The following is an 18,324-nucleotide window of genomic DNA, read 5'->3' on the forward strand; positions in this document are numbered from 1 at the left end:
CCACCCGGAGGCAGTAGAATTCAGACATACTGTTAAACGAAGACGCTCTCAGCTCCGAAGGGCTGGTACACGCGAGCATTTTACAAATCTTTGTTTTTAATCTGTGACAGACACGAAGACAAAAAAAACAAAAAAAACAAAAAAAATCAGCCATGTAAGAGTTTTGGTCGGACTGTGTGTGGTGCGCTGCGATAATCTCAACACAGAACACCACACACACGGAAAGATTCTGTTCCGCCGCCGAGCTCGAAATCCCGCCTGATCACACACCTGAAGAGAAACGCTACGAAATGACGAGATTAGACGGTTGGGAATAAATTGATGACATCTCACAGCGCAAATATCACGACGCCGTTGTAAACATAAGCCGGCGTCTCGACAGACGGGACGTACCGGCGAGTGGGAGTCGGCCATCTTGTCGGCCCACTCCTTGTCCCGCTCGCGCTCGCGGCTCTTGTCGCGGCTCCGGTGGCGGCCGCTCTGGTGGGAGCGCGACGACTTCTGCAGGACCGCCTCCTCGCTGGGGACCTGGCAACGCAAATACAAACTGCGGCAGCTTGAAAATATAAAAACAGAATGCAAAGAAATAAGGCTTTAATAAGTGCCATTCATGTCAATAGTGTAGTATTCATGTGTTGGATGTGTGCCCTTAAAGGGGCGTGGCCAAGTGAGTGACATCAGGAGGTGGAGTCGTGCGTGTGAGCATCTGGACATGAGTCGTGGTCTCCAGCAGCTCCGTCCGAGTCTTCTCATTTTGTAAATGTGGTTTTTGACTGTTTGTTAAACGGCTAAAATGCATCGGTGACTGTGGCTCTCCTTGCCCACATGCAAGGGCATCACAGTACCTTAACTGCTCCATTTTTTTTATTTTTATTTTTTAACATGGCGTTCAACTTAAAACGTTGCCTACACTGTTAAAAAAAAAAGTACAGAATTAGAAATGGTGACAGTTTATTTTATTATTTCACTTGACATTATTTCCAATGGGAACATGACAAGTATCCAGAACAGCATTCTAGCAACTTCCAGCTCTGACGGAGTGTTCTGTATGTGTGTGCGTGCGTGCGTGTGTGTGTGTGTGTGTCACAGTAGCAGTAAATGAGAAGCTAAAAATACGCCCGGCTGCTTCCTGCCGGCCAGATTGCGTTTATTTGCCTCCTCGCCCAAACTTGACAACGAAGCAGCAGCCAAAAAGAAAAAAAGAGCCCCTCAAAGCCCCGTTCCCACAGCTGATCAGGAACTGTACACGTTTTATGTCACATTTCAAATTCCTGTGGCAATAACTTGTCTTTCCTTTTTTTGTAATCATCACACTTTTCTCTCCCCGTCATCACCGGTAACTTTTTTTTTCACTTGGTAGATTTTTTTTTTCTTCTGGCAAATTTTCATTTGACGTTTGCGTGAGCTTCAGACACGCCACCGCTAGACGGCGCCAGCAAACTTCACAACATCTGGCCAACGTAAATTCATGTTGCGCTCACATTTAAAAATTTTTTTTGGGCAGGTATTTGACCAATTTTGTCGTCGCTGTCTCCTGGACGTTCCGGGAACGTCCCACTGGCGGGAGGCTACGGGGACGACCCGGGACGCGCCGGAGAGACTGCGTCTCTCGGCCAGGCCGGGAACGCCTCGGGATCCCCCAGGCAGAGCTGGACGAAGTGGCTGGGGAGAGGGAAGTCTGGGCTTCCCTGCTAAAACAACGGCCCCCGTGACCCGACCTCAGCTAAGTGGAAGAAAATGGATGAATGGATGGAAGATTGAATATCTGGCACTGTAATGCTTTGGTGCGGAAGGAACTGGTCAGCCACGAAGGTAAGTGTGTGCAGGTTTATTTCTGGCGAGGGTGTAGCCAACTCACCATCTGAGGCTTTTTCTTCTTTTTCTTTATTGCTCTGAAGAAACCCTGCTTCTCTTTCTCCTTGGACGGCTCGGCGGTATTCAGCACCACGGTGTCCGGGCCCGTCCTCGGACGGGAAGAGAGCGTGTTAGGGCAGATACGGTCCGAAAGAGAAGCGGAGTTTGACGGTGGGCGTTGGTTTGAGGGGCTTACCAGGGGTCAAAGGCGGGCTGGCGTTTGGAGTGGTTGGCCAGACTGCCGCCGTCGCCCGCCATGCCCGAGCCTCGGGCCTGAGAGCGGCCGTCGTGGAAGGAGTTGTCTGGCCGAGGAGAAGGGACTGTTCAACAAACACCACAGAGACCATCACTTGCCTTTTACAAGACAAGAACACTATACCGTGATCCAAAGCATACCACATTATACAGTATGTCAAACACAGTTATCCATAGAAATGAAACATCATAATGCAGAGATGAATACACCCTTTGTCCAATGTCTTCATATCATGCTGTCCACATTGCACAGGAAAGTAAATCGCATCTCAATCTCCAAAGTATATTACATCTCATGTCCAATACCTACTGTATGCATCAATGGAAAGGAACGTTTCACAATCCAAAGCATACCACATCACAAGTCTAATATCTATCCGTCTCAGAAAGGAACAGCCAGTGATCCAAAGCATACTACCTATCATACCAATCACATTAATATCAATATCAATCATACCAAACAACCCACCTCTGTAGAAGCTTCCGACCTTGCGGGGCATGGACTCGCTGTAGATGTTGCGGTTCTCCTTGGAGGAGGCGCCGCCGCCGTCTTCGGCCTGAGGCTCGTGATACAGGCCCACCTGAGACACAAGCGCAGTCAACACAACGCAGGCCTCCGGTACCCCATTCATCATCATAATCGTCATCATAACTTATTCACTGCCATTGACGGATTTAGAAGTCAAATATCCATGTTAACTGGGAGGGCTGGCAGTGAATGAGATAAGTGTGCTGTACTATATATACTGTATATACGGACAATTTAAATAAGGTTTAAACTGTCACATTAGCGGAGCAGCAAAGCAGGCAGAGGATGAGGAGCGGGCATTTGACGGTAGATAGAGCCAGCTACAACACAAGAGAGAAACAGAAAGAGAGAGAGCAAGTACAAGAGAGCTGGAGGGGGGGGGGGGAGTGAAAGAAAAAGGGATTTGACAGAGGGAGGGAGAGAGATGAGCTCAGGGAGAGGGAGAAAGGGAGAGAAAAAGAGCGACGAGAGAGGGAGGGAGAAGGAGAAAGAGAGAGAGGGGGTGCAAGGGAAGGGCGGTGCCAAGAGGGGGAGAGGAAGAGCGAAGAAGAGGGAAGGAGAGAGAAAGAGGGATGATAGATAAAGTAGCAAGAGCTAGAGGGAGGAGAGATAAAGTGTGCCAGAGTGAGTGAGAACGAGGGACAGCGAGGGCGAAAGAGGGGGAGGGATGGGGAGAGATTGAAAGTGGGAGGAGAGAAAGAATGGCAGAGGAAGCGAAAGAGAGAGGGATAAATGGTGAAAGATAAAGGAAGAGAGTTGAGTGAGAAAGAGAGAGGGGAGGGACACAGAGAGGGAGTGAGACTGAGAAGGAGAGGGAGAACGTGAGTGAGGCCAGGAGAGCGAGAGAGCGAGTGATCCCTCCATCCGCACTGCAGCCCATCGCGCCACAATCAAAGTCGGACCTCGCTTTTTTGCCTCTGCGCGTGAAAGTTGTCCCTGGTGGTGGATTCCCTGATTGGGGGTCTGCTGTGGGGGGCCGCCTCAGGGGGGGCCTGATCGCTCTGGACACAACACACACACACACACACACGCACACAACAGCCAAGCGTCAACAACGGGAAGCGCACAACTACACGCAACAACACACAAGCACACAACACAATGCAACAGCCCGCACTCGCGTATGTCGCACCTGGACATCCTACGGTCAACTTGCCCGCATTTTCTTCATGTCGCCGAGTCGCGATCGCGAGCCACTTTTACAGAAGCTCCTGAATGATCTAACCAAGAGCTAGGAGTCATGCCATATCTCCTGTGGCAATACTCCGCATTTTCCTCACATCTGAGTCATTTCAAACGCAGAAGCCTCTTCTAAACATGCCGGTCTGCACAACTTTTACACCGGTTGCCAGCAGCGCGGGCAATCTGTTCCGCTCGAGTGAGCGAACACGGCGTCTAACACCCGCTATTTGGGATCTTAGTAAATCAGGCCCGGAGTGTGTTTTATCTAAGTTGAATTGTGTTTAAAATGTGTGAAACAATTTTTGGAAAAGTTTTTCATACGGTCCCCAAGTTGCATATTTCCACCAATCGCGGCTAGGTCTGGAACGCATCCCCCGTCCGTGACGGACGTGGTGGTTTGACTGGAGAGGTGCGACTGACCCGGCTCATGTCCTCCTCCCTGGAGGCCGAGTGGCGAGGCAGCGTGCGGTGCTGCAGCTGCGGCGACAGTAGCTGCAGGCTGCTGGCGCGGGTGGGCACCCCCTGCCCCACCAGCAGTCCATCGTCGCCCCCGTGAGTCCTCTGGTGGTCCCGCCGCACGTACATGGAATGACGGTGGGGCCTCTGCTGGGACGAGAAGGGGCTGCTGTAACCCTGAGCGTAAGGTTCGTGCGGGGCCGACAGGGAATGCCCGTGGCTCCTTTCTCCGCCGCCGCCCTCGCTCGGGTCCAGGCCGTCCGGCGACTCCTTGCGGCGGGCGGACGAGCGGCGGTAGGAAGAGTCCAGGGTGTTGCTCTCGCGCTCGGTGCGCGTGCTCCCTCGCCGGTCCGAGCGCCGAACCGCCGGGCTGCTGGGCGCCGTCAGGTCCAGGCAGCTGGAGGGGAAGTAGCGGGCGGCGGGCTCATCGGCGTACAGGTGCACGTCGTTCAAGTTGCCCACCGACTTGGCGTCGCTGAGCGTGCCGTAGCTCTTGGACAGGTTCAGGTAGGAGAACTTGGGCGCGGGGGCCTCCATGTAGTTGTGGCGGCCGTGCTTCTCCCCCGACTGGAGGGTACTGGTCTTGCCCTCCACGAAGGAGTGGCGGTGCTGCTGCAATCGGAAGTTGGACTTGAGGTACTTGGCCCCGGGGCCGTCGGAGCCTTTGGGGCCCGGGCCGACGTCGAAGTCGCCCTTGTTGGCCTCGGCGGGGCTGAGCAGGTGGGGCAGGTCCACGCCGCAAGAGGCAGAGTGGTTGAACATCTGCGGCGGGTAGCTCTTTGGGTGCAGGGTGGGGCTCAGGTTGATGGGCGCCGGCAGGTTGCCGTTGAGGAAGCCCCCGGGGCCGCCGCCCTCGCCGCTGTTGCCGGCGGGGTGGAGGTCCTCGTGGCGCGGCAAGCTGGAGCAGTCGCGCGTGCTGGAGCGATGGCTGCCCGAGCTCTTCGGGCCGTGATTCCTGGGGTCAAGACAGTCGCTGAGTGAGTAAGGAAACCAGGCAGTCGGTCAGACGGTCAACGTAAATAAGAAGCTAAGGAAGTAGATGTAAGTCGGTCAGTCAGTCAGTAAAAGTTCTACTCAGTCGGTAAAGTCAGTCAGTCACTAACTAAAAGTAAGTTAAAGTAAAAGTATGGAAGTAAGCATACTTGGCAAATAAAGATGATTCTGATTCTGATTCTGACAAAACAAGTCTGTGTAAATCCATCAGTAAATGTTCGTAAGAACAAAAGGGAGGTAAAAGTATAAAAGAAAGAACAAGAATGAAAGTAAAACTTGGTAAGTTAGTCAGTGAGTAAATAAAAGTCAAAGCACGTGAGTAAAAGTAAAGTAAAAGTCGGTTTGTTAGTAGGAAGTCAGTTAGCAAAACAAAGTAAAGAAAAAGTAAGTCCATTTTATTTAGACAGTGATACCTTGACTTACAAGTGCTTCCAGTTACGAGCTGTTGCTCAGTCAATTTTGTGCTTTGTGTGGCGAGCAGCAAAACAATAATTGAACAAAATATCGATCATAAAAATCATTTACTTACACACAATTACTAATAATGACAAATATGTCATATATGTATATTTTCAAGATTTGTAAAACGAATGCAATCTAGTTTTAGAGTGATTTAAAAATCTAAACTGATCTGAAAATCCTTCCATGAGCCAACGTGTGACCAATAGCGTCTACGAGCTGAGCTACTTCTCGCCGCTTTAGGCGTTTCTTTGGCGCTGACCTGCTGGGGGTGGTGTCTCCGTGGTGGGGCTTCCTCTTGGAGGAGCGCACGGGCGTGGGCGTGGGGGGCCCGGGCCGCTCCACCAGCCGCAAGTTCTGGAAGGCGTGGTGGTTGAGGCTTTGCTCCGTCAGGAAACGCTCGGCGTGGCTGAGCAGGAGAAGACTCTGCAAGGCACAACAGGGACCGTCGTGCTCTCCTGACGCACCGCCGTGATCGTACAAAATACCTTGAGCAGGTCCAACAGGGCTCCGCCGATGATTCCCAGGTATCTGCGCTCCAGTGTTTGTGGGTGGTTTACAGCAGGGAACTAAGAGAAGGCGATCAATAAGACACAAGAGCAAGACCGATACCGTTACTGATACAAGTGTCATGAAAGCACTTCAATTGTTAAAAATAATACGTAAATAAATCGGTATCAGTACCATGATACTGGCCCTGTTTTTCCACAGTATCGATACCAAAACATGCAGTACCCCACACTGCTAGTAGAGTGGCAATCTGATGACACATCTATATTAAAAATAATATCAGTACAGTACGGTGTATGCGGGGGGGGGGGGGGGGGGGGGGAAACATTTTAAATCACTACCTAAATGCAGTTTCGTTGTATTTAACTTTAACTTTAAGTTGAATACATTTGCATCTTTCACTCATTGCTGTCATGGACATGATGAGTTGGCAAGTTGAATCCAAACATTTACATATGCCAAGTACGTTTTTCGAGAGGGTCTCGCCAAGCTTGTATAAAATTCTGCTTGGTAAACCACTGTAATGACTAAGAGGTCCCTGTAGATGGCAGCGCTGCATTGCTTTGGATTTGTGATCCGCAATCAATGTTCTATTGCTGATTCTTAAAGAACAGAAATGGCTCATCAACGTTTTTTGGGGTTGAAAAAACAGCGTCGACTCTTTATTTTTGAGGCTTATATTGTCACAGAACACAATACTCAAAATGGATTTTTTAAAAATGGGTTGGAAATATAGGGAACCCTGACTTGATCTTGGCACTGCCACTGCTGGCAGTGAAAGAGTTAAAAACTCGGCGCTACTGGCCCTGTGCGTGTCAACGCCAACTCTCACTTTATTGCACATCACTAGGAGAGTGCCAATTTGGTGATGGATTCACCATGATGACTAAAAAATATGGTCGTGTACACGTGTCGACGGATAACAAATCTTGCCTGATCGCATATCACTAGTAGAGTGTCGAGGGACGACAAGAGACAAGGTTGTGGCTTTGTCTTTGTTCCCCTGAGAGAACATGTAACAACGGCGAGTGCTTGATGTTTATTCACGTCCGCTCAGAGGCGGCAACATTATTTGACATTTCAAAATGTGTGTTGTCGAGCGTAATAGGAAAGTGGGGGTGGGGGTGTATTGGGGGACCATCAGGGATTGACAAAAGGGAGCTATATGCAAAGTGATCATTATGCATCCCCGAGGCGTGGGCACGCTAAAGGAAAAGGAAGGACGATCCGGCTTCCATTGACACATGATACACCATGAGTCACTGCCATCCAATCAGTCACGCCACAGCCAGAGGAATAATGACTAAAAGAAATGTTTCAAAAAACAAGCTGCAGAGTGTGTGAGGAGCAAGATGGAGAGAAGAAAAGGAGTGACGGAAGACGGAGGCGAAACGGCGCGTGTGTGTTTTTTCTTTTTTTTTTTTACCCGCAGCCCGTGGAAGCGCGGGTTGCTGTAGAAGAGCTTCATCTGCTCGGGAGGAAGAGGGCCCAGAACTTTCTGGATGGTGAAGAGCTGGTCGATCTCGCTCTCCCCCGGGAAGAGGGGCTGCCCGTCGCTCAGCTCGCCCAGGATGCAGCCCACCGACCACATGTCCACCGCCTTGCCGTACGGAGCCCTGGAAAGAGGGTAAGAAGAGACACCACACAGGAAGTAGGACTCGCCGATCAGTGACATTTTCATCATAGAATTAGTATCGGTGTTGACGATACTGGCCCAGGAGTAATTGGTATCTGTTTGCCAAAACATCTTCCAGTGTAACACACACACGCGCACACACAGCTTGGAGAGTGGCCATTTGATGATTGATCCATCGTGAATATTAAAAAAATAGCAGCATTGGTAGTGGCGAGGCTGTCTCCGCATGTACTTGGTATTGGATTGATGAATCGATATCAAATCTTGCAGTAATGCACAACACTTGTTGAATGGCAATATGAAAATGATTTCAAAAATATCAGTATTGGTGTTGGGCCCTGTATTGACTTGGTGTCAGATCGATACCAAATACTGCAGTATCGCGCACCGCAAGCACACTGCAATTTGATGAGGCAACCTGCTGAATTAATTTCAAAACTATATTTTTTATGAATATTATTTTCTAAATGAAGATTATTATTGGTATGAGCGAAACTGGTCCAGGATTGACTTGGATTGATGCCAAATGCGCAGTATCACACAAGACTAGGAGAGTGGCAATTTGATGAATTCTTCAGAAATATCTGGCCCTGTATTTTCTTGGTATCGAATCAATATCAAATCTTGCAGTCTTACACATCAATAGTAAATTGACAATTTGATAATGCAACCACGTTAGTCATTAAAAAATATATACTTTTTTTTATAAAATATACTGGGCCTGTATTTCCTTGATGTCAGATTGATACCAAATCTTGCAGTATCGCACACCACTCGTCGAGCTGATCCCCCTTAACTAAAAAAAGAATACAGACAAAAGCCTCACATTCACACCTAAGGACAGTTGATAGTCTTCAAAGTACCTATCATGGATGTTTTGGGAAAGCGGAATGAATCAGGAGAACACTCTTTAAACTCCCCGCAGGAAAGCCGGAGCAGAGATTCAAGCCCAAAACCTCAGAACTGAAAGGCAGGGGTGCTAAACTACTCATCGGCCAAAACTAAGGTAGACTGAAGTTTTTTCATGTATTGCAGTGGCTTCATGAATGTTACACTTGTGCGACAATTAACAACCTTTCAAAACATTCGCATCGGTGAGTGTTTCGTGACGTCCGTACCCGAGCAGGAGCTCCGGAGAGCGGTACCACCTCGTGGCCACGTACTCCGTGTAGTTGGCGTCCGTCCCCTCGGAGAGATTACGTGCAAAGCCTGGCGAGGGAAGACGAGATGAGGAGAGATATTCGCGACCAGTCTGGAACACTGTGTCCTCATTAAGAAGATAAAATGGGTCAGAGCAAAGGAGAAATACACCACATACGAGGGCTGGGCGATAAATACATTTGATCGATGAATTGGGGTTTTTGATCAATTCAGTGAAGCACATATTTGTGGGGGGGTTCACCTTTTGGCAGACGTTTGTTATTTGTGATCCTCAGCAATTTGCTGTTTTTATGCTCAGGCCGAAATCATCTCTCATTCAAAAATGAATGTGGTTGGATGCTTGGTGGTGGTCGGAGGCGCAGAATGGCAGCCACGCTTCCATCAGACTGCGCCAGAGCAGCTGTGGCTACAGACGTAGCTTACCAAGCAGAAAGTTCGACTGTGGAGTCAATGAATAATGTGTAAAGCGTCTTTGAGTGTCTAGAAAAATGCTACATACAACGTTGGAAGTGAAATGCATTATTATTATTATTATTGTTGTTGTTGTTATTATTGCTGAGGTGCCATCTTGGTGCTAAGCAACTTTGTTGAACTAAGGGGAGGAGCTTCTTTTAGTTAGGCCATTAGCCTTGTCTAATGAATGAATGAAGCGCTTTGCCACTCTCTTGTAGCATCTATCGCCAATGGCGGTGCTGCCCGGGGCAAAGTGAAGTGTTTGATGCCCCCCTCATGGGTGGATGGCCGGGGCCCATTTATCAAAATTGATCAAACAGACGGCGTGGCCAAGGGAGTGATGTCAGGAGCTGGAGTCGGCTAGACCCATTAGTCTGCGCGTGAGCGTCTGGGCACGAGTTGTGGCCTACAGCAGCTCCTAGCGAGTGTTCTCGTTTTGTATTCGTCTGTTTGACTGCTTGTCCCGTTCACTAAATGGCTAAAAGTGGCTCTCCTTGTCCACATGCCAGGGTATTAAATATGAATCAAATCAGCCACTTAACGGCACGTAACAAGTTGGGGCACTCGTATTTCGGAGGATGTTGATGCTGGGAAAGAAAACTTAGCGGATAAAAACCATTTTAGTGCTTGTTTGGAATCAGGAGAAATAAAGAAAATCCCCAAAGTGAAAACAACTTTATTAGCTTTTCTTTATAAGCAAGGATGGGGGGGGGGAAAAAATCTATGATTGAATATTTGTGAAACGATTGAAAGCTTTCAGTTCCAAGCATATATGACCCAGCCCTACTTTCCAATCTGCTCGGCCTATATGCGTCCCATGGCCAGCACAGCCTGCCGCCTCTCGCAGCAGATTGCCCGCATGATGTTTTCCGTGCCCCCTCGTTCGGTTGCCAGATTGGATCAGACGTTAGCCTGTCGTGTTGCAACATGCTTCACGAACTGAGGTGGACGGAAACCCGTTTGAGCGTTTATTCCATGGACTACTAGTACACGCTTTGTCCTCACTAAAAAGGCAATTTGTTCGACGAGCAGGATATTGAATAAATACTCAACCAGCTTTATGGCAAGCATTTATTTATTCAATGTCCTTTAAGGTTCATGTACTAGTAAGCACTTTGACATCACTCGTAGGAAACCTTCTGGCAAACTAATCGGACAACTACATGTTACTAGTGACGAGAATGAGACAAGTAGAGCAAAGCTGTCCAATAGTGCACACTTTTGCCGGACATGGTTGTTCTTCCAAGTATGCCAAATTTGTTCTACTGGCATGCACAACGAGCATACTAGTACATGGACCTTAAGCTAGATATCAAGGATGTGAATGAAACGCTCAATCGTCTTTCCGTAGCGGCGAGGGGAGAACAACAAGTGAGGGAGTGGGCCGCACGTGGAGCTTGGTAGATAACCGGATGCGCAAATTTAGCCTCGGTGCAAAAATAAAACTCCAGTTGCATCACAGCTCGACAGGCAGCTCACCGAAATCGCACAACTTGAGGACGTCATCGGAGCTGATGAGGAGGTTCTCCGGCTTGATGTCTAAAGAATGAGCAGACAACACGTAACGTTATGACATCGCGCATAATAAAAACGAAAAAGGTGGATGGATTAAAGGCTTAGTTTAGTTGTGCTGATGACAGACGTCATGAGGAGACAAATCTCCATTCTGGATGCCGAAAACATTAACAAGCTCGATAAGGTTAAACTAATCATCATAAATTGCTAAAAAGGTGCAGAGGATAAAATAAGACGACAGTAAATCCCTCAAAAATTGCACAGGTTAAAGTAAGACTAACGCAAATCATACAAAAACTGCACAGGTTAAAATAAGACTACCTTAAATTACACAAAAGTTACGCAGGTCAAAATAACGCATGCATAAATCCCCCAAAAGTTGCACAGGTGAAAATAGGACGTTTGCATATCTTGCAGAAAAAAAACAAGAATACTGTAAATCTCATCAAAGATCAAATATGACAAAATGTTAAAATAAGGTTACTGCAAATCTCTAAAAAGTTGCACAGGTTAAAATATCATTAGCATAAATCCCCTAAAAGTTGCAGAGGTTGCAATACGACTGCCATAAATCGCCACTTGCTTAAACAGGACTACTGTAAATCAACACAAAATTCCGCAGGTTATATTAGGACTAACATAAATCCCTAAAACGTTGCACAGGTTAAAAACTAAGGCTACCGTAAAAGCCTCAAAAGTTGCTCAGGTTAAAATAGGACTACTGTATGCCCCTTAAAAAATGTGCAGGTTAAAAAAACGACAACAACAACAGCCCCTAAAGGTTGTGCAGGTTAAAATAAGACTACAATAACTCCCCTGAAAGTTGCAGAGGTTAGATTAAAACTACTGTAAATTCCCCCGTAAATTGTGGAGGTTAAATCACGTGTTTTTAATTCATTTGAATTCAATGATAGGTCTGCATTAGTTTGATTTCTTCTTTTTTTTTTTCCGGATTACCGCATGCCATCTATTTCTATAACTTCAATGTGTCTAAATGCCCTTAGACATCACAGCGAAAAAGAGGCAGCAATTAAAGAAACATGAAAATTCACAGATTGTAAAGCGGGAAATAAAAAAAAAAAAAGCATGAGTTATTCATCAAGGGCAAACCCAAGGAAGCAGAAGGAGTTGGACGTGAGCACCGGGAGATCCCAGCGGCCATTTGGACGGCCGAGTGCCATCTGGCTTCCTGCTCGTTCACCGAAAGCTCACAATGTCCGAGTGTGAGAATAAAGGACTTTTTTCAAAATACAGTTAGCGGTTGATTAAATGCAGTGGTGGGAAGTAACCAAGTACAAATGATTGTTACTGAAAATGGGTATCAAATGGGTGTTGTGCATAACTGACACTAAAAATTTACTTGTACTTTTTATTTTTGTACTTTAAGTACATTTATGAGCCTGTACTTTTTTTTTTTTTTTTTTTTTAAGTAGTGTAGTTCAATCAGTACTTCTGCTTTTACCACAGTCTTTTCTCACAAAGTTATCTGCACTATTACTAAAGTACAGCAGTACGAGTACTTCCACCTCTCTATAAATATACGTTAAATAAGACTAACGTAAACCTCCAAAAACTTGCCTTGGTCAAAATAAGACCTCGAAAGTTGCACAGGTTTAAAAAGAGAAATTTGTGCAGGTTAAATTAAGAATATAAATCTTTAAAAAGTTGAACAGGTTCAAATATGTCTATTGTAAAGCTCTATTGTAAAAGTTGCAGCAGTTAAAATACCCTCACCATAAATCCAGCAAATGTTGAACATGTACTTAAGACAACTGTAGACCCCACAAAAAGTTGTTGAATGCTTTGAAATAAGACGATATAAAAATTGCACGGGATAATAGAAGACTACCGTAAAGCCATCAAAAATTGTGCTGGTTAAATTGGGACTGGCGTAACTCTCCCAAAAATTACAAAAATAAAAAAGTATCATAATTCCCCTAAAAGTTGCAAATGTGAAAATAAGATTACAGTGAATCCACCCCAAATTGCGCAGGTAAATTAGGACTGATGTAAATCAACAAGAAGTTGCACAGGTTAAAATAAAGCTTTTTTTTTTTTTTACTTTTACTTAAGTATGGCAGTCACTCAGTACGTCTTATTTTCCACAAGTATCTGTACTTCTACTTGAGTACAGCGTGTGAGTGCTTTTGTCACCTCTGATATAAGATGATAAAGTAGATCATGTAAGCCATTTACCCCGGTGAACGATGTCATGCTTGTGGCACCAGTGGATGGCTTTGATCAGCTGGTAGATGTAGCTCCGCGCCTTCTCCGTGGGCACGCCGTTGGGCAGCTCCTCCAGCAGCTCCAGCATGTTCTGGACAAGAAAAAAGGGCAAACACATTGAAGAAAAGAAACACTCAGGCTTGGTGGAGAAGGAAGACAGCTCACCTTCTCCACGTACTCGAAGACCAGGTAGAGCTTCCCTCGCCGCCGGAACGCCTCTTTGAGCTCCACGATGTTCTCCTGCTTGAGGGTGCGCAGCATCTTGAGCTCCCGCAGTGTCGTTTCTTTGACCTCCTCATTTTCTGAGTAAAAGATGGATGCCAATTTAACCCGTGACATGAAACTTTGGCAAAAAGAACACGCACAATTGCTGTGGACATGCAGATAAATTGTTGTTGTTGTTTTTTTTTGGGGGGGGGGGGCTTCTCAGTGCATTTAAGGAGAAAATTCGGACATTTGAGAGAGGTGGGTATCTCTCGCCCCTTTTACACTGCCGGTTGAAGCTGGACTTTTTCCCGCTACTCTGTATAAACTAAAATCTGTTGCACAACAATCGTAACTGTACGGGTTAAAATAGGATGACATTAAATCCCCAAAAGTTGCAGAGGTTAAAATAGGACCGCAAAAATCGTGAATATGTAAAATTAGTAGCTAAAAAGCCACTTTACCTTCGCTGTCTTTGAATTTCTTTATAGCCACAATTTCGTTGGTGTCCTGCAAGAAAAACACATTTGTGAGACCTGTCATAAAAACAAGAAGATAGCATCCAGCAATGTGAAGCACTTTTAATGTGGACATTCCAGAAAATTATGAATTTCAATCTGAATTTGACAATACCAAAAAACACCACTAGGTTTCCAGTTAACGACTGTTAAAGCGTATCAGTCAAGAATTCATTCCTTCATGTTCACTTTCGGCTTTACTGAGACAATTCAACTCATCACTTCTAAGTGCAATTGTGAGGTTTTTTTGTTTTTTGTTTCCCCCCCCCCCCCCCCCCCCCCCAGAGACCCTTGCCCTGTTTTCCATGCCCTAGTTGCGAGGCCCGCTGGCGTTTGCGCCCGGCGCTGCGCTGAAGGCAGCGACGTGGCGGAGAAGCAGGCAGCCTCCAAAATGACCCGTGAAACAACCATCATTGCAAGAGTCTCAAAAATGGATTCATTCCTACCATATTTCCTCAAATCATTGCCTCGACACCAATAGATGGCGTGCGCCCATTGCTTCCCACTCGTTTTTTTTTTCCTGGTGTGAAATGAAGAACTGTTTTTTGGGGGGGAAGATATCTATTTGTCATCAAGTGGACGCCACTGGCGAATAATTGCGGCACAGAGTTAAAATGTAGAATTTCCACTTTTTCATTGGTAAACAATAAACACAACATAGAGCTGCAAGAAGCGGCCCGCTCGCACCCCCTTTTTCAGAGCTCAAACACTGACGCCACGATGTGCCCAAATTAAATGACGTAAAAGCTTGGCAACGGCTCCGTCGGTCAAATTTGGTCGCAATCTGATCAAAATCTCTGGGGTGGTTCGTCTTAGAGTGACATCTGGAAATGGCCAAGACGACCTCAAAATGGCTGCTTCAAAGCAAAATGGCAGACTTTGTGCATCTTTTCCGACACGGTCCCTTTGACTTTTTTGTCGGTCTCCTCACGATGGACATGCCGACCGATTGTTATGTGGCCAAGTGAAACTGTGTTCGGGGGCTGAATTTCACCAATATTCCGGGGTTTGTTACAAAGGCAACAAGTCAAACATTTGGTGAGGTTTTGAGCATGTCAAAGCCCCGAAAATGAAGATTTATTATCTTTGTGCGCAAGCTCTCGTGCTGGATCTCATTTGCATGCGAGCGGTGAATGTTGGCCCCAATGAAATCAAATAAAAAGACTTGATTTGTTGTTGTTGCACACTCTATTACTGCTGCAGCTAAAGCGCGTTGAGCGAGAGCAGAGAGGGTAAACATAGCTGTGCTCACTATTGATTTAAGCGCAGAGCAATGGAATGCACCCTGAATGGGCTTATCGCTCCACGAGTCTCTGTCTCCAAACATTCGACAGCGGCCAGCCCCTTACTCCTCATCCATCCTCGAAAGATCCTGAAAACGTGTGGATTCTATTATTAGGGCCCATTCAACCATTTGACAATGTTCAGAATGCAAACAATAGGCATCGGAGTACTTCCGGGCATTAATCCGAGCAGCAGAAAAGTCAACGAATAAGTCGATCTCTCGGTGATCAAGGAAGCTGCATCAGTATGATCAATGATCTTCCCGCAGATGGCAATATTTACCAGTTTCGAAAGCGTGTCTTTTGAAAACCGCAGTATATCTTGAAATCGGTAACCGGCCCACGCCTACGTCATGGGGGAAAAGGTCGACGGGACGCCTCGCACGCTGGCCTTCACCTGCTCGATTTGTTTCCTGCAGTGCCGAATCGAGTCCTGCTGTCCCCGCGGGAGGACAAGTGACTCTTCACTTCAGTTGTCGCGTTTCCTTTCACGCGCGACTTCATCCACGGTCGACTGGAGCCGACCCGACCGTCAAATCATTTGGTAATCTGCGGGAACATCGAGTTCATACAGCCTCCTCCCGACCAACACTGCGGACCTCGCGCCCCAATTTAAAGGGCCTTCGTTCAGCGCCAGCTCGGCAGACAAACAGCATTTACTGTAAATGTCTTGAGGTTGTCTTATCTGGAGCAGCCTAACTAACTAACTAACTAACTAACGTGTTTTTTTTTTTTTTTTGTCAGTATCTATGTACAGTGGACCGCCGCGAATTAGGGACAGGGCCAGACCGCCAATAGCGGAAATCCACAGATAATTGACACCTATTGTAATTGCATTGAAAGAAAATGCTATTTTTCATTCATTGCTATATTTGTTAAACCCCATAAATTCTTGACAAAGAGGGGATGAACTGCCAATTAGTGTTTTTGGGTTTGGTTCTGGGGGAAGAAAAAAAAAATATGGATGACATGCCATGTGCATACCGAGACTCTCATAGTCTCAAGTGTAAAATGATGTTTGCAATATTTTCCCCTTTAACGGCAAATGAATATCGGCTCCAAATATCGGTTATCAGTGTCCTTGACTAAAATATGTGATATACTATAATAATCGGCATCGGCCCTGGAAAACAAAACGTAGCGGCGTCTCTGTAATTTAGAGTCTACAATGAATCTACCTAGCATGTTTTTGGAATGCGGGAGGAAACCGGAGTCCCCGAAGAAAACCCACACAGGCGCGAAGAGAGAACGCGCAAACTCCACACAGGCGAGGCCAGAGCCCGGATTTGAACCCACAACCTCTGAACTGTGAAACCGTGCCGCCTTCTAGTTATTGGCATAGCAAATAAATATTCCCCATGGAAATCATTGCAGCTTGCTCGTGTGTCAAGGTACCACTGTCTTTTTGTCCCTCAGACAGACATGTTTGTCAATAACTTAGACGCCATCAACGTGCTAACTGCTAAACACTTGCTGTGATGTGCTCGTGTACGCGCTGCATATATGAAGCGCATCCAATTACTTCCAAGGCGCGAGTTAAACCATTGCATAATGATCAAAGAATCCATTTAGCTGTTTTAGAAGATGACGCCGTCGTGGAGTGAGTCAGTGTGAACATCTGATGTTGATCACAAACAGCTCCCGTCTTTTATTTTCGGACTCTTCTGGCTTGCGTAACACGAACAATGCAAGTCATTTATTTCCCGAATCTGTCGAGCGGCGGGAAAGAAAAACTGTTGAAGAATCTGTCCGCCCCCTTTTTGAAGGGAACGGTTATTTATGTAGGCCCGTGAGGAGAAAGTGGGACACGAGAGGAAAAAGCGGACTTAAATAGGTCACCTTGGCTTGCGACGCTCGAGCGCAGAAGCTCGACTAAGATGGAAGTGAGAATGTTCACGTCGAACTCTTAATGCCACCGAAATCTGGCCTCAATATCATCGCTACCTGAAGAAAACAATGTACTCTATGTTGTGGCAACATGATCTGTGTTAATTGTTATTATTCAACACTGGAAAGCACCAGGAGTTGTCTTTCGAGTTTATTCCTTGCAAGAAAGGGGACGACTTGCATTGAGCAGTGCACACAGGACGCAATATACAAAGTCGCCTGAATGAAATCATAATAATGCATTACACTTACATGGCGCTTTTCTAGGCACTCAAAGACACTTTACAGTTTCATGTATCATTCATTCACTTCTCAGTCACACCTTGTGGCGGTAAGAGACTTGCGGAGACCTGCAGGCGGCAGTCTGACAGAAGCGTGGCTGCCATTCTGCGCCAACGGCCCCTCCGACCGCCACTAAACATCTAGCCACATTCATTCCAAATACTAAATTCTGTGGAAAAAAAATTCTATTAAAAAACTATTTCATGAAAACAATGCAATAAAATAAGTCATAAATCTTTTCTTCTTAGTAACGTGCCATGTCAATAGTTTGTCTTATTTTTCAGACAGTTCAGCATCAATATTTTGTCTTCTTTTAAGGAAAGTCATCAACAATAGTTTTTCATCTTTTTCAAAAAGTACAACATAAATAGCTGGTCTTCTTTTTTAGAAAGGTGCGCTATCAACAGTTTGTTGTCTTTTTGTTAAAGTGCAACATCACGCGAGCTCGAAAGAGCAGGTATTGAAGATAGAGGCAACATTGTGCAGTGCAGGCGCACAGAATGCAGTATACACGGCAGCTGCTGTCACACTTCCACTAACCATCGAGCCCACTCCTGATCACAAACGTGCAATTGTTTGGAGCGACTTGGAATAGTGCTTTGAAAAACAACCTCGGATAACCGGCCACATGCTGCTTCACAAAATAAATTATTATGCATCGAAATATCCTGGTATGCCTCCATGGCAACATCAACAACAAATTCCTGTATTTGCAGCTTTAGATTGTCACCAAAATGTAATGGCTTCTTGCTGGCTGAGATCATTTCGATGCCGCTCGTAGCAAAGCAATCATTCGGCATTCATTAGCGAGCCCTGGCTGGCTGTCAGTGGGATTTGTTAAGGGCTTCAAATAAACAATAAAAGGGCAGCTGGTGCGCCGAGCCCACTCACAGTTGACAGCAAAGTATGGCCAAATGTGAC

The 18,324-nt window shown here is 46.3% G+C and overlaps 1 protein-coding gene across 6 annotated transcripts in view; it reads right to left on the reverse strand.

The window, feature by feature from the left end:
- The window catches only part of LOC133405996 (cyclin-dependent kinase-like 5), a 31,494-nt gene that overhangs the window by 2,825 nt on the left and 10,345 nt on the right, over window positions 1-18,324 (reverse strand). For 2 of the 6 annotated variants that reach the window (XM_061683147.1, XM_061683148.1), the window contains exons 4-17: window positions 13,898-13,943; window positions 13,395-13,531; window positions 13,200-13,320; window positions 10,968-11,027; window positions 8,993-9,083; window positions 7,665-7,854; window positions 6,217-6,297; window positions 5,991-6,154; window positions 4,241-5,249; window positions 3,541-3,639; window positions 2,579-2,690; window positions 2,051-2,174; window positions 1,859-1,964; window positions 394-556 (exon numbers count right to left, since the gene is read on the reverse strand). In XM_061683147.1, the coding sequence (XP_061539131.1) occupies window positions 394-556; window positions 1,859-1,964; window positions 2,051-2,174; window positions 2,579-2,690; window positions 3,541-3,639; window positions 4,241-5,249; window positions 5,991-6,154; window positions 6,217-6,297; window positions 7,665-7,854; window positions 8,993-9,083; window positions 10,968-11,027; window positions 13,200-13,320; window positions 13,395-13,531; window positions 13,898-13,943 (2,503 nt within the window). The remainder of the gene's footprint in view (window positions 1-393; window positions 557-1,858; window positions 1,965-2,050; window positions 2,175-2,578; window positions 2,691-3,540; window positions 3,640-4,240; window positions 5,250-5,990; window positions 6,155-6,216; window positions 6,298-7,664; window positions 7,855-8,992; window positions 9,084-10,967; window positions 11,028-13,199; window positions 13,321-13,394; window positions 13,532-13,897; window positions 13,944-18,324) is intronic. The other 4 variants (XM_061683152.1, XM_061683149.1, XM_061683150.1 and 1 more) reach the window with 4 other exon arrangements.

This window comes from Phycodurus eques, chromosome 8 (genome assembly GCF_024500275.1).
Source record: "Phycodurus eques isolate BA_2022a chromosome 8, UOR_Pequ_1.1, whole genome shotgun sequence".
NCBI classification, from domain to species: domain Eukaryota; kingdom Metazoa; phylum Chordata; class Actinopteri; order Syngnathiformes; family Syngnathidae; genus Phycodurus; species Phycodurus eques.